This window comes from Echiichthys vipera (assembly GCF_963691815.1).
Source record: "Echiichthys vipera genome assembly, chromosome: 8".
Lineage (NCBI taxonomy): Eukaryota > Metazoa > Chordata > Actinopteri > Perciformes > Trachinidae > Echiichthys > Echiichthys vipera.
In genome coordinates, this window is record NC_139833.1 from 5154451 (window position 1) to 5166888 (window position 12438).

The 12438-nt window shown below is 45.6% G+C and overlaps 1 protein-coding gene across 1 annotated transcript; it reads right to left on the reverse strand.

The window, feature by feature from the left end:
• Window positions 1–1246: 1246 nt before the first annotated feature.
• Window positions 1247–11945, reverse strand: meox2a (mesenchyme homeobox 2a). Its single transcript, XM_083919158.1, has 3 exons — window positions 11024–11945; window positions 6124–6296; window positions 1247–2234 (listed from the first exon to the last, which is right to left on the reverse strand). Exons 1-3 carry the CDS (start codon window positions 11577–11579, stop codon window positions 2016–2018), a joined length of 948 nt encoding a protein of 315 aa, XP_083775284.1. The 5' UTR covers window positions 11580–11945; the 3' UTR covers window positions 1247–2015.
• Window positions 11946–12438: the final 493 nt, after the last annotated feature.

The window sequence follows — 12438 nt, forward strand, 5'->3', positions numbered from 1 at the left end:
AAGGCTTAAATCTGCTTACTGTTACTAGGCTACCTACAGAAGATAAAGTATTTTACTGTGAAAACCTGCACGACCCTGTAGACCTGCCTGCAATCACACACGCACAACTTCAAACCTCTTTTTTTTTTTGTTCTTTAGGTAACACGGGTGAAAGGACAACGCCACTGCACCGTAGATTAGCCTCAGCAGATACAATGAAGATATGAGACTTTGTTGTGCAGCAGAGTACCTGCTCTTAGCAGATTAGCTGCTCTTAGCTTGGGTTGAGGGTTCAAGGACAGTTGAAAGGTACGATAGGTCATGGTGTCACCTGTAATCGTAGATTTTTTGATGGAACAGCCTGGACACACACTGCGGGGCCTTATGATGTCCACACATAATGACTCTAATGATCATGGAGAACATAGAGATAGAGCGCATAGCCTGGTTTTTATTGTACGGTATCCAGTTATGATACACTAGACCCTCTGACACTGGCCTGTAGGTCAATAGTTAAAGCAGGGCATTGGTCTCTCTCTGTCTCTCTGTCTCTCTCTCTGTCTCTCTCTCTCGCTCTCTCTCTCTCTCTCTCTCTCTCTCTACACATGCAAATGTAATTATACTATACTATTATAAGGTTTAAGGTGAGATGTGCTCACTTTTTTGTTCTTATTTTATGAAGTTGGCAGGAATCAGGTGTTGGACAGCACTCAGTCGCTGCAGGTGGAGTGGGAAGACTCTTCTTCTACTTGTATATGTTTATACTCTGTGGTAACTTGGCTGATATTGCGTACATGGTAGATAAGTAAGGCCAAATATGCCGTGTCCTCCATACTTGTGAATTCTTTGCACTCAATTTCAGTTGGAACGTTAAAGAAAAGTCGTTCCCATGGTTTGTTTTGAGGGGGTGGAAGGAAAAGAAAATTAAAAACCTCACATGCCGCGTGAGGTGCCTCCTCACAAAATTAGCATGCACAATCACAATGTGGTGAAAGACGAGATCAAGTCAAGACATTATTTTCAACTGGATTTTGTAACAGAATCCGATCCTTTGCGGGCTCTCTCTCTCCGACTCTTGGCAGGAGTCCCGACCCTGCCCCGAGGCTAAGGTGAATTTAGCATGCACCCCCATCACCAGCTTTCTACACTCTCCGCAATGTTTAATTCATTTCGGCTTCACTTCGTGCAGCGCACACATGGATGAACGGCTGCATGGATGGGAAAAAAAAAAAAAGTTATCGAATCATCTTGAATTCCATTTACCACTGGTTGAGTTTTATTCGATCTGCAACCGATCCTGAAATGACTTAAAGAAAATATTGAACCCAGGCTTCAGATTTGTTTACAAAGTGTCGTCTCCAGGCAGAAAAGTGTCGACTCAAGAACTGTCAGTGTTTATTACGGCGTGAGCTGAATAGTGTGGGTATAAAATGACTGTTAAGGTAAGACAATACAGAGAATTATTTACAGATCGTTTATATTAGCGAGGCAAATGTGATTTCCAGGGCGCTTCATTTGATCGATAACTCAATTACATTGTAATTTACATTGTATACAGTAGAAACTGACTGAGGTGCAGACTGTGTGTTCGACAGTGCAAACCAAAGCCCGCTTCTCCCAAAGGCCCACGACATGGAATGTTTACAACAGATTGATTACGGAGGATTTTCCCAAAATGTTATGAAATATTCAGTGAATCTGTGGAGCCCAAACTTTTCAAATAGTGTCGTGATTCCTTTTCTGAAGGATTTGTTTTTATTGTTTAACCAATGGTGCTTCAAAATATGTCACATCCTCCTTCATGTGCTCTGTTCTCGAAATGTACATGTTGCCTGCATGTTGGCTGCATCATCTACCACACATCACCCCTCTGTATATTTGTACACTTATTTAGCATCGTTGTATGACGATGGCGAATCAGCAAACAGCAGCCCTTCTAAGGACAGTCCTGAGGCCGAGCAGGGCCCATCCTCTGAGGAGGGGGTGGGGACGGGTGTGTGTGTGCAAGTGTGTGTGTGTGTGTGTGTGTGTGTGCATCATAAGTGAGCGTGCTCGGAGCTCTGGTCGCTGTCTTGACTGTCCTCATTGGCTAAGGAGTCCGTCGAGTGGTGGAGCGCTGCGATGCCAGAGAACTCCGACGGCAGCAGCGTCCCCTTTTTCACATTCACCAGTTCTTTCTCTCGAGCCGCTGCCCCCTGCTGGCCGCCCTTCACTCTTTTCCACTTCATCCTCCTGTTCTGGAACCACACCTTCACCTACGGGAGGAAGGAGACAGAAAATGTCACGTTCATCGCTCTTACGGAGAGAATAAACAGTCACAAAACAATCAAGAAGCGATTAGGGAAGCCCTACTGCTTCACAGCAGCTCTCTCTAAAGGTTTGCCAGCTATTTCTAAAGCTGTAATTATGTGTGGGTGTGCTGTTCCATTTCATACTTGGCGTCTACCTGTTTTTCCCTGACTCAACAGCCCTGACCGTATTTACGTCTCTCAGATTGATGATTAAGCTGTTGCTTAAAACGGTTTACACGTCAAGTAGCAGCAGAGGCCCCCCGAGTGTCGACACATAAAGGGAGGGAGAGGAGGAGAGGGGGAGGAGGAGAGGGGGGCTCGCTCCTGTCACGCAGGGTGGGTTTATTTTTGGGGAGTGTCATGGGGACACTCGTGGACTGCGTGGTCACATGGTCAGGAAGTTAGTTGACAGCACAAACGTTTGTCTTAAACGTCAGTGGCGTACGCCGTGCTGAGTATCACCTCGGATTCTTTACGAGCCACTGGGCTTTTTCTGAGAGAAGAAGGGGAGGGGGTCAGTTATATATGCCAGGCTCTAATGTCAAAACCAAACACGTGACCCTAAGGGTTACACACACACACACACACACACACACACACACACACACACACACACACACACACACACACACACACACACACACACACACACACACACACACACACACACACACACACACACACATTCAGACACACTCACCAGAACTGTACCTGTACTGTTTTACATGACACCAATAATCACACTCACAGTTGCATCACAACGTCCATTTAAAGAACTGCTGATTCACTGGTTCAAAATGGCTGCTAAAAGAATTCATGGGACACTACTGCTAATAAAATGCATGCACTGAAGTGACGTGCAAGTCAAAAGATGTAGAGATATGTAAGTTAAAGCTGCTAAACACGGTTGAAAGGTTGCCGTCCAGGTTACTCGTGCAATCAGTTTTGACACAACCCAGTCGCCGGAGGAAAAAACACACTGGCATTGTACGTTTCTGAGAAACCACCATCGGAACATTTCTGAGCCGGTGTAACCTGCTCTCATTCCCTCCCCCTTACATAACCACAATTTTTGACGTTCAAGTTCAGCAGTTGTACACACGCAATTAACGTTGTGAATTCCAACAAATACTAAGAATCTGACTTAGGTTTAGGCCATGGGTGTCAAAGTGATCCAGTAAAGAGCCGCTGTGGCTGCAGGTTTTCATTCCAACCAATCAAAAACACACCTGACTCGACTTACTCAATCACCTGAACTGTCTTCACACTGTTGATGTGTTGGACCAGGTGTGTTTTGGATTGGTTGGAATGAAAACCTGCAGCCACACGGCCCTTTACTGGATCACTTTGACACCCATGGTTTAGGCATTCAAACTTCATGCTCAAGTATAGAAAAAGGTCGTGGTTTGGGGTAAAATGAGTACTGTTATGTAAGTTTCACTTTCACATGGGACCACGGTCTAAGTCCGGTGTCTGCATGACAACAACCATCCGCCCCGACTTCCTCCCTAAGTGCAGTTCGAGGCGCGGTATATTACGTCACCTGACTTCCGGAGCACTTGCTGTCAGTCGGATGCCCTGTGGGTGTCATGCAGACACTAGAGGGCGCCAGAAACGTTTCACATCAACATTTCTGTGTTTTTTCAGAAATGCACAATGCCAACATTTGTTTTTCTGGCAGCCGGGCTCTTTCAATGACTCTATTTGTCAGATGTTTACACGTCTAAAATGTTCATTTTTTTTGTTTTTTTCCTTTCCTATGCTTTTGTAAACCCCAGACATGCAGAGGGTGCTCCATGTCGGCCATCTTTGAAAGTATTCCAGGTGTCACGACCCACAGAGACATAAAACATCAATCAAATGTCTCCAAACGGCTCACGCAGCATAAATCAAGTGCCGTGGCCAACTCTTTCTGTATTCCCCAGTATTTACTTCGCTATCTCCTGCTGTATATTTTCCCTGACAAAACTGAGGTCACGTGAGCTGCACATTGGATGCCGCTGCGAGGCACAAAAAGATTAATTGCAACAGTCTGGCAGACGGCTGAAGTGGAATTACGATGGCAAACTCTGTGCTCTGCGGTTCGGTGGAGTTAAATGGGGGTTTTGGCTGACATAGTGGCATTTAGAAGTTGGGTTTTACTGTTTTTTACACTTTTTGTATTATGATTTAAAAGCAGAAGATTACAATTTACATCATTTCTGATACATTTATCACTTTTCACGTCACAGTTTCCAGTCGCTCTCGGATCAGAGTGAGAACCTTAATGTGACTGTGCAGGTTTACTGCTCTCATTACCTTAAAGGCCTTGAAACACACTTGCAGACATTTTTATTTACTGAGAAGCATTCCTTAAATGGACACTTTTATCTGAAGCCCCTTACACAGCACTCTGGGTGCATACTATACATGTTTAGCATGGGTGGCCCGAGTTGGAATAGAACCATTAACCCTGACAGCATGACGGACGTTCTCAGCCACAACAGAACGGTTTCACTTTCCGAGATACTATCATTACGTATATTCAGACATTCAAGGCCGGTTAGACCTTCCTCCAGGCAGGCATTATAATATAGGGCTGCAGGAAAAGCAGGTGTAGCTCATAACATTAATAATGGCTCTGTTCCATGTAGGTGTCCCAGTAAGAACCAGCATGCACGATTAAAAGCACGGCCCTGGTACTAAATAAGATGGAGCCATTGCTGAAGTTATTAGTAAAGTTAAATGTCCACAAATTTAGTTCTGTATGTACTCAGGCAATCTTTAGGGTTATACATTGATACATAAATGTTGACACACATCATCTGAAAGGCTCACACATGTACATCTAAAATTGTGATTTGTATCTGAGGGTCTCTTCTGAAACTCACAGAAATATGTCACCTGACCACAATCTCTTAACACCCCATTAGATGGTGTGTTGCAATGACGTGCACCATGGAAATGATTGAGGTTAAGGCAACAAAACTACTTGGTTAAGTTTAGGAAAAGTGGTGTTATGTCACTTATCCCGTACCCTTCTGTATGAAAGTCAACGTTGACCATTGGTCTCACACAGGACATGGACAGCAGTGTCCTGGGTGACAGCCCCGTGTTTGTTTGACCTGTCCATCCACCCCGACCTCCTCCCTAACGTGGACTTTGAGACAGTGCTGCCTGTGTTGAATTCAGGAATTCATGTGTCCACTAGACAAAAGGCTACCTAATGGATTTTCCATTGGCATTGCTTCCGCTCCGGCACAGAATTTTAATACATTACGTGCCATCATCACGTAATGCGGTGAGGCCGTGTTCATTTCACGCGCAGTATTTCTGTGAGATCCGGCTGCTCTCTCCGGTCTGCTCTTTACATTCAATCCACACTGTATCACACTGCAAAAGATCAATGGTGAGGTGTCAACTAAATGTGGCTTACAGCTTACAAACGGGTGTCAGAGAACAACAGGCTGTACGCCGTTTCCTTCCAGCCATTTGTCTCCTGTTATTTCATGTGCCTGCATTTTTACAGCAACCGGCCCACGCTCAGAGACCAATTTGTGCACGCAGGGGTAGTGGGAGAGAGGAAGTGACTTGCTAGACAGCAATTCCTTCGACCCCGTCTCCCTGCCTCGACTGTGGCCTGCTTGAAAGAATAGACAGGAACATCTGGAATATGATAGTCCCGTCGCACAGCCACATCTGGAGCACAATAGCCCCTCACACCGAAGTTACAAAAACACAGTAGCGAGCCGAAAAGCCTCCTCGACGTCCCGAGGCCGCCTCTGTTTTCACAACATGGCATTAATGTGCTAATGGGGGGGTTCAATAATGTCTGCACCCGGGGGGAAACAAGCTGCGGTGGGTAGGAACATACTTGTCTTTCAGTGAGGTCGAGGTTGACGGCGATCTCGTAGCGCCTTAGCCTGGTTAGGTAGTTGTGGTGGGCGAACTCGGCCTCCAGCTCTCGGATCTGCTCCTTGGTGAACGCCGTCCTCTCCTTCCTGGGTTTGCTGCTCACGTCTGACTTGTAATTCCCGTCCTGGGACTCTGAAACCAAACACCACACAGGTTTTTGTTCCACTCAGATTTATATGCAACAAAAAATGAAAAATAAAGCAAACGTTATGTGGCAGGTGCAAGTCAGCAGGGGAGGAAAAGAGGCGAGGTAGGAGAAACAATGGGAGCTGTCAGTCACACTTTATTGTTGGGTCATTGTTTATGAACACTTTAAGTGGCTGGAAGGACTGACGGGCGGCTGCACATGTGCGTCTGAGTGTGGCAGCTGTGCTGTTACAATAGGCAGGCCCTCGTACTGCCAACATGGGTTTAATTTGTCTTCTTAAAGGAATCTGCTGCTACACCCTTATTCTTCAAATACGGAACAGCAGCTCTGCAGGATACGTGATATACTGTATTTCCTAGTTCCTTTTTTACCTAAAAACTCACAGGCAGCTCCTCGTTTGGTAGCAAAAGCACCACTATTTTTTTTAGCTTTGTATCTTTTGTTTCACATTTTATTTGCAGGTTTCAGAATGGCAGTAAAATAATACATGTCCGGCAATCACAAGATGAACATTTCTAAAAGGGCGTTAGATGACGTAAAATGTTACCTGATAATGTCAAGTTCATTTTATTTATAAACCTCCAAAAGAAGTTATTTCCAGACAGCTTTAAATCGAGCAGGTCTAGACCGTATTCTATAATTTACCCAGCAGTCCCCCATGAGCAGTGAGGGGAAAACGCTCTGCAATGGGTAGGAACCTGGAGCAGAACCAGGCTGCCTTGACCACTTGGGTTGATAGAGTAATCATCGATAAAATGCTGGAGATCTTATGAATAAATGATGTATTACCCTTTAATGAAAATTAAAAACAACAGATACAAAAAGAAAGTACAAAAAGATCTCATGAGGGAAAATGTGGGATGTACATATGAAAGAAATAAAACATCCCAGCGTGTGTCGTCTCCACTTCAGCTCCTCGGCCCAGAGAAAATACATTGTGCTTTTCGTTATTTCCACAAACTTTCCGACGTAAACACGCACGCTCAATTTGCCCTCCGAGACGTTCCTATTGTGAGCAGCCTTTGTGGTTTCTCCGTTGGACGCGCTTCAGTTGCACGTTGCACCCGAAAGGCGGCCGTGATTGCGTGCTAATTCATCTGCGGTTCTGTTCCGTTGTGTGTGTTAATCCAGCGGGCCTGCCTAAAGCCAAATTGTAAATAGTCCTGCAGCCCAGAGCCAGACTCCCAAATGGTGCGAGGCCTGAAGCCACGTCAGAGGAGCAACTATCTCTTCACCTAAGGTTTCCACCCAGACGGGGACCCCTGTCGGTTCTGTCGCTCTGTCGGAAAGAAGATCTTCCTTCTAATTAAGTGTGTTTTTTCAGGACAAAATAACTCCCCTGAAAGGCTGAAGAGGAGAAGACGAGGGGTAAACTGAAACTGCTCGACAAAGAGTTATATTTGTGTGGCACTTGCAGCGTTTTAGAGCCAAGGACAAACAGATATATAAACTGCAAGAATTCCCACATGAGTTTTAAGAAATGAAACAGATCGTTGCTTGACCCGCGGCCTGTGTCCGGCTCCCCCTTGACCTTGCCTTTCCCTCCCTGTAATTTCGAAGCCGTTCAACAGTGTGTGGCTGATTGAAGCGGAACTTCAGACGTATTTGTCCGCTCTCTCTCTCTCTCTCTCTCTCTGGTAAACACAGACGTTGTGTAAAGAGAAATAAAAGAATAACACAGCCAGCTGGTTCAGACCAGCAGGCCTGGAGTTAAAACGAGCGGCGGGCTTTTATGACACAGCCACTACACCGCAGCAATTAGGTCCCCGCTGTAACTTTCATCTCTCCACAAAAAAGGAGGAATAATATGAGTAAAGCAGCCAGACAGGGCACGTCATTTAGGGTTCCCAAATGAACTGAACCCAGGGCAGGAGGGACCCTCGCAAAAATAATGTGCAACAGAAGTAAGGGCAGAAAAAACGATTTTCTCTCTCTCTCTCTCTCTGTCATGATGACAAATTGCGTGATAGTTGTTTTCCTTCCTTCAGTGAAAGTTGTGACTATTTTCCTTTGGTTAAATAATCTTGCGACGGCACACGCAACAATGAACACACACCCGCAATGTTTTTCTAACGCTTCTTTTTAGAAAAAGTGTCAGTGCCAGTGAGAGGCCTTCAGCACCTCACTCCTTTTTTACAACACACCCTCGACAAAATAAGACTTCAAGCACCTTTCATTGTTCCACACAGAAAATCTAGTAACTTCTGAAAGGACGACCACTCCCTTGAAGGCATCAGTCTGTGCAAATACAACCCGTGAACTCAGAAAAGTGCACCGACCGACACTCTCCGGGTGACCACAAAAAATGAGCAGGTTCCGCAGAAACCAGACACCCGAAATACCAGGGAGCTGTGGCTCATCTCATTAGCCCACCCTGCGGCCTTCCTTGAGGAAACAATCACAACCGAGCATTAAAACACAGTCGAGAGTCGAGATGCTTCGTATTTGAGGGGAACCTAGCATGGAAATGAGCTCTCGGGTTTTGTTATTATTTCTGTATCTGAAATCGGGTTTCACTCGAGTTTCTGTTCCAGATGGTGAAACCCGATCTTGGCTCTATCTCATGCCACTGGCAGCGGCGTGATATTTAGACAGCTGATTGAGTCAGCAACCTAGTTAGCCCTGATAATCAGCGTGATTGGCGTTAGCGTGGAGGGAATGCACAGCACGTGTAATGAGTTTGTAGTAACTGTTGTTACAAGGGAAGTGGGATCTGGGGGCAGAGGCTCCGTTTCCAAAGGGTTTGACAAAAGAGGAAAGGAAACAGGAGGTGGTGCATTGAACTTGTGGATTAAATATGCTATTGTGACATTTTGCATGAGGATGATATGAGCTATATTAGACATTTAGTGCAGACAGAACTATAAAACTAAGCCATCTGGGCCCTTGAAAGGCTCTGCGTACTTTATTTTGGCATATTCTTTGTTGTTTTAATTGAATGCAACATATGCTGTTAAATCAGTGAGTAAGGTTTATTTTAACTGTGCTTTCTGCTATTTGGTATTATAAACTAAATGATTATAAATATATATTTCCAGTGCAGTTACTCTGTCTGTTAATTTTTTATTATTTTATTTTATTTAACCTTTATTTAACCAGGAAGAGATTCAAGAGTGTCCTGGCCGGGACAGGCAGCAGCATCGTCACACATACACACATACACACAAACACAGGGCGGACACAAACATTTACAGTCAAATTATATTTTGCACACCGGTTGTAAACCACAGCAACAGCCGTCCTGTCAGAGGGAATACACACTCTCCGAGGTGACCACCAGAAAACTAATCGCATGCAGGAATATCAGTCAAGTGGTCAAGTGCAGGTGATACACTGTGCGCACAAAGAGGCCTTTAAAAGGGTGCGGGATGGGCCTGCGGTCCTCAAATGGACTGAGGGAGCGTCAAGCACACTTTCCCTGGAAAGCTAAGAACTCTTACTAATATCACGTTCCCTGAGAGAACTCCCGTGACCCGACCCCCGGCAGTTTGTCACACCGTGATTGATTATTGTGGTGACTGCAGGTTGAAAATGTCCTGCGGGTCACCAGGGAGGTGTTAGAGTGCAGTCGTAAAAAAGGAATTTGCTTAAAAAAGTTATTTTGTGTGTGTGTGTGTGTGTGTGTGTGTGTTTAATAATTAAAATGCAGGTTATAAAATTCAAGTATAATGTAAAGCCTTAAATATAGCTTCATAATTTTCAATTTATTTGCATAAACGTCACACTCTGGTCGGTGACTTTTAAGAAAACACCAGAACACCTGCATCCGTCTGAAGATGCAGAGTCACTCATTTTATAAATATAAAGAAGAAGCCTTGATGCTCACAGCCATGGTGCACTTTGCTGTACGGCTCATACAGCACGTTTGTTGACTATATATATGAATATAAATCCATTTTTATAAATCTGTCTCACTGGGATTCAAGGCAACAAGTAATCACAGCATATTAAGGGTTTAATTAATTTATAATCCTTGTAAAAATCAAACTAACTATGCATTTATTTATTTATTTATTTATTTAGATCAAATAAATCAGTATCACATCCTGTCAGTACACATATGCAAACTTTATTTCCTTTCAGTGAACGTGACCGAATGTTTTTTAACTACAAGATTCAGAGTAAAAGTCTGAAAAGCCTCGGTTTGTCGGGTGTTTAGTGCGTGTGAGGCGCCGGTGTAGTCTTTTACAATCCACGGCATTAATTCTTTACTGTGCGCCTCATTTTCTGCCCTCTGAAGAGTTGTCGCAACAAACCAGATGTGATTTTTAAACAAAGCATGGCAGTAGTCAGATGTGCCCGCGCAGTTACGATGTGGCCTTTCGCTCCACGCTTCAGTCCGCCGGCTGAGACGACCTCCCTGCGTGTCAGCCGACACCCTCAAACTGCTTCTCACACACTTTTTTTGTTTTCCTATCAGAGCTGCACAAATCTCAACAGTAATGTGCTGTTGAAAGATCCAGAATGACAAGTACGGATGTTTGTTATTCTTGAGCTCTGCTTGGAATTTCTTAAAATGCTGATATTTATGTGACGGTGTTGATCCAACAATGAGATGGAACAAAGAGATGTCTCCAAAGCATTTTACTTCAAGTCTTTAGGAGCATATTTATTCATAATGTGTGTAGGAAAAATATCTGAGGAATAAAATCTCTGCTGCATCGGCTTAAAAAAAGTGAAGTAAACAAACTTTGATCTCAGCTCCTCTTACCTGAACTGTCACTTTTCCTCTTGCCGTTCCTCTTCTCGGCCTCAGCAGGTGACAGAGTCTGTCTGCCAAAGTCTGCAGGCACACAGGAGGCCCCTGTAGGGGTGCTGCCGATGCCGAGGCTGGGGGTGCTGGCGCACATACTGGGCCCCCCAGGGTGGCCGAGGTCTGGGGCTGTGGGCCCGCTGTCATGGGATGAGTGGGAGTGCGGGTGGCAAAGGTTGTGGCGTGTGCTACTGGCAGGTGACGGCATCTGTGGGATATGCCAAGATGCATGGTGCTGAGGCTGGTGGTGATGCTGCTGGGAGGGCAGGTGGCCGCGGTGAGGGTGGTGGTGGTGGTGCTGCCCAGGAAACAGGCCGTCATCGACCGGGTAGCTGGAGATGATACAAGGAGAGGGTGAGGAGGTGGAGGAGGAGGAGGATGAAGAGGCCAGGTCGGGGTAGGAGACGTGGTCCGAGCGTCCGTGCAGAGTCAGGGGAGACTGGGTGAAGGCGGGATGCAGGGCCTGCGCCGGGGCGTGGGGGCTCCGCAGGCAGCCGAACAGCGTGTGATCCATCGCGTGCAAACACACACGGCCCTCCAGGAAAGGTGAGAAGGGCAAGTAAAAGAGGGTAAAGTTACTAAAGCAACAAAAAAAAAAGAAAAGATCACAAGCGCATATCCAAGATGCTTCTCTTTTCCCTTTGACTATCCCAAAACTTTCTCCTTCAGTTTCGAAAATTCAAATGGTCTACTCTCGATTAGTCAGAGCAGAAAGCAAAGTGTGTTTTGAAACGGGTGTCCCGTGGTAATCCGGAGAGTGCGGCCAGTTGCCAGGCTGTACAGGATAAACAGTTAGCCCAGGATAAGCTGCAGCAGAGCCTCTCAGATGTCAGGAGGAACAGGGGACTGGAGCTCGAGGCTGGGAGCAGGAGGTGGTTCCTAGGAACTGCAGAACGAGGGGAGCCGGCGGAGGGGATGTTATAAATAGGGTGTAACGTGAGAGGGAGGCTGGGTCACAGACTGCATACGCGCTACTGACCACATACATATGATCACCCTCCAAAAAGCACAGCACAATAAATCTGTACTATTAAAATGGCTGAGCCTCAGGAAAGAGGGCAATTTATTTTGGACTTGGACCTGACCTCCGTTGGCCATCTTTTTTTTTTTTTTTCCTGCAAGAAAACAGCCTTAATGGTTTATGGGTGGGGCAGAGGGGGGAGAGGTGCGGGAGCGCGGAGAGATAGGGGGTGAGGTGTCAGGGGTTAACTCAGCGCGTCGCCCTCTCTTTGTCAGCGCTGACCCTTTAAAATACTGTTAGCCTTGTGGAAGGAGGCGAGGACACGTGTTGCTTCTAATTGTTTCCTTTGCACATGGTTTGGTCTGTGAGGAGCTTTTCTCACTAACTGCATCTTTTAAAGTTTCATTACAAC